The sequence below is a fragment of the Talpa occidentalis genome, unplaced genomic scaffold (assembly GCF_014898055.3).
Source record: "Talpa occidentalis isolate TD23 unplaced genomic scaffold, MPIMG_talOcc4v2.1 talOcc4.5, whole genome shotgun sequence".
Classification (NCBI taxonomy): Eukaryota; Metazoa; Chordata; class Mammalia; order Eulipotyphla; family Talpidae; genus Talpa; species Talpa occidentalis.
Genome location: NW_023604861.1, coordinates 134,299,025 through 134,302,061, shown reverse-complemented (window position 1 = coordinate 134,302,061; position 3,037 = coordinate 134,299,025). Strand labels below are relative to the sequence as shown.

General features: G+C 37.0%; 1 protein-coding gene across 1 annotated transcript; it reads left to right on the top strand.

The window, feature by feature from the left end:
• Positions 1 to 1,114: 1,114 nt before the first annotated feature.
• On the top strand, positions 1,115 to 2,444 carry LOC119258682 (ubiquitin-conjugating enzyme E2 variant 2-like). The gene is made up of 2 exons (XM_037526905.1): positions 1,115 to 1,173; positions 2,150 to 2,444. Exons 1-2 carry the CDS (start codon positions 1,115 to 1,117, stop codon positions 2,442 to 2,444), a joined length of 354 nt encoding a protein of 117 aa, XP_037382802.1.
• Positions 2,445 to 3,037: the final 593 nt, after the last annotated feature.

Below are 3,037 nucleotides of genomic sequence, written 5' to 3'. Positions count from 1 at the left end.
CAGAAAATTTTTTTCATAAAGGGGTGAAGTGCCTGTGAGGAGATCTGAGCAAAGCACCAAGAATTCACCCTTAGTCTGCAAAGGCCAGCACTGAGCCTCAGCAATATTAAATAGCTCATCCAAGGTCACACAGCACACTGAGTAGACATAATTTTCAACCCAAGACACCTAGCTCAGCATTCCCTCCACATCTCCAGGATGCTGGTGGGTCTGTTAGACTACAAATCCTGGTATTATTATTTATACACATTCTGTATCCTAAACTGGTTTTTCATTCATGTCTGAGAAAATATCCTACCCCCTACAGAAATTGATGTGTGCCCACCAGAATAACACTACATTTTCTGTCAGGCTATAAATAACTAAAGAAACTGTTGCTTCTAGCAGATCCCCGCTAACCCGCAGCGAAGAAGGATGCTCTCCTTACTCTTAAGTGACAAAAGGAAGAGGGAATGAGACATGCTCCCTTGAATGTAAGAATCTCAGATAAATCAGTATATTGGAAATACTTGCAAGAGTCCATATTTATTAAGCATTTCATCCATAAATACAGAGCAAAATTATTACACTAAAATAAGAAAGGGATTCCCAACATGATGAGCATGAACAAAGAGTCTAATAATCTTGCTGCTGGAGAAGCCAAGTCCTGCTGTTTCATATTCACAAAGGATCAAGGCTCCTACTGAACACATAAAGTGAAATGCATGGGGACTTGTCTTTTAGGATATTACTAAGAAATTGGTGATTTGAAGTCATCTGAAATGTGAGACGGCACATGTTAAAGGTTTCCAGAGAATTTTTAAAGGGTCACAGAACCCACACAGTCATACTGGGCTGAGGAGGTTTCTGCAGGACACTTGCATCGCTGACAGACTGCTTCCTCCTCACCTGCCCAGCGCACTGGGAATGCGTCTGACTTTGGGTAAAGTAATAATTACTTCATAATAAATTTCAAGTGATCATCACTTTGTGTCCAGGAAGTCCGCCTTTAAATTCTCCCAGAGACTCTCAAACAAAAAGGCCCGGTGGAGACACAAAGGCAGTTTTGCCATGGAAGGTTGATGGGACCTCACTCCTCTCACTTCTTCCCTCCTTTCCCATACATAATTGGGAGATGTGGCTGATGGACAACCGCATTTGCTCACAGACTGAAGTGTCCTTTAAAGAAGAGACGTAAGATATACCTGCTCCACCCCAGAAGGCACTAGAATCAATACGAATAAATGAAAACTAGTAAAAACTACATTTTAAAAAATACTTGGCGAGGGCAACATATGTGCAGATACACAGAGACCTCATTTTGCTCAGATGTGTGTTTTTTTCATTGGTGTTTAATCCTGCTTCATTTACTCCTGGGGTTTCCTCCAACTTAAAGAAGTGCAATATTTTTTAATACAGCGGAAACTTTCTCTTAGAAGCAGATGCTTTGCGAGCAAACACAGGAATGCAGGTCATGAGGGTTCCTAAAATGATTACAATGATCTTTCTCCCATAATAATGATAAATTTCAATTATTTTTATTCATTGTTTTTATAGTCTCACTTTTATTTCTTGACATACATCACAGGAAAGAGGAGATAATTTATAGGGTCAACCTCTGTATTATAAAAAGAAGACCTCCAATCAATAATTTCAGTTTCCACCTTAAGAAAGTGAATAAAAGAAAAGCAAACTAGCTTTCTCCTACCTTCTCTCTTTTTTCTTATCTCTCCTTCGCCTTCCACTTCTGTTTTAATAAAAAGAAAGAAAAAGAAAGCTAAACACAAGCTAAACAAAGCAAAGAAAGGAAATTAAGATCAAAACATAAGTAAATAAGATAAAAACAGAAAAAAAATTGGCCAAAGATAAATGATCCCCAAGTGATTTTTTGAGATCAATAAAATAACGCCATTCATCGGGAAAAGAGGGAAGATACAAATTACCAAGGTTGTGGTGATAGATTTATACATTTGTCAAAACTGATCAAACGGTATACGTTAGTATGTATAGTTGTTTGTGTGTCAATAATGCTGCAATAAAGGTTTCATTTTCTTTTTTAAAATAAAAAGTGAGATAAAGAGAAAGATGAACTGCAGGCTTAATAGAGAAATACAAGAGAATGACCCATCATCAAAAATAAGCATTCTCAGGCGGCTGCGGAGGGCTGCAGGAGAAGTTGGTGGTCTCCACACACAAATTATGAAAATAGAATATATAGCCTGAAAGTACAATGTGGACCTACATACCCAGAAGCTCCTCCATCAGTTAGATTTGTAACCAAAATTAATATGAATGGAATAAATACTTCCAGTGGAATGGTGGATGCATGGAGCATACCAGTCTTAGCAAAATGGCAAAATTCATATAGCATTAAAGTTGTACTTCAAGAGCTAAGACGTCTAATGATGTCCAAAGAAAATATGAAGCTTCCACAGCCACCAGAAGGACAAACATACAGTAATTAATTTTAGTGGATCTTGAACTTGTCTTAAATCAACAACCTTCTACTCATGTTAATGTCTTGATTAAATATCACAATACAAAATACCCACACATTAAGTAAAAGAATCCCAGCTGATAAACATGACCTGGACATTTAAAAGAATATAATTGATATATGTACACCCCTTTTGTTTTCAGGTAACAAGAGAAAAAATGCAGCACAATCTTTTTTTTCTCTTGTTAAGGTTTTGTCATTGAAGCATAAACCTAGAGTGCTCAAAATTGAATTCAGGTTTATAAGATGAAAGCATGACTAGAAGTATCGGCTGGCTTTGGAAGCATGTGTATTTCTGAGAAGTGAAAATCTCAAGAAGGAAAAGCTAAATGGCATGCTTTGTCCATATTTTTTTTTAAACTTCATATATGTTTAATTTTACATATACTAAGAAACTGCTTAAGGCCTTACTTTCTAATGGTTGTTTGTACTCCACCATATTTTTTTATATAATTTTTTTTATTTTTATATTCCCCATACAATTGCGACCCCTTATTTTGACCCCAATCCCTCCCCTCCCCACCCCTCCCCCCATAGAGTGTCTCTGGTTCATAGTTGTTT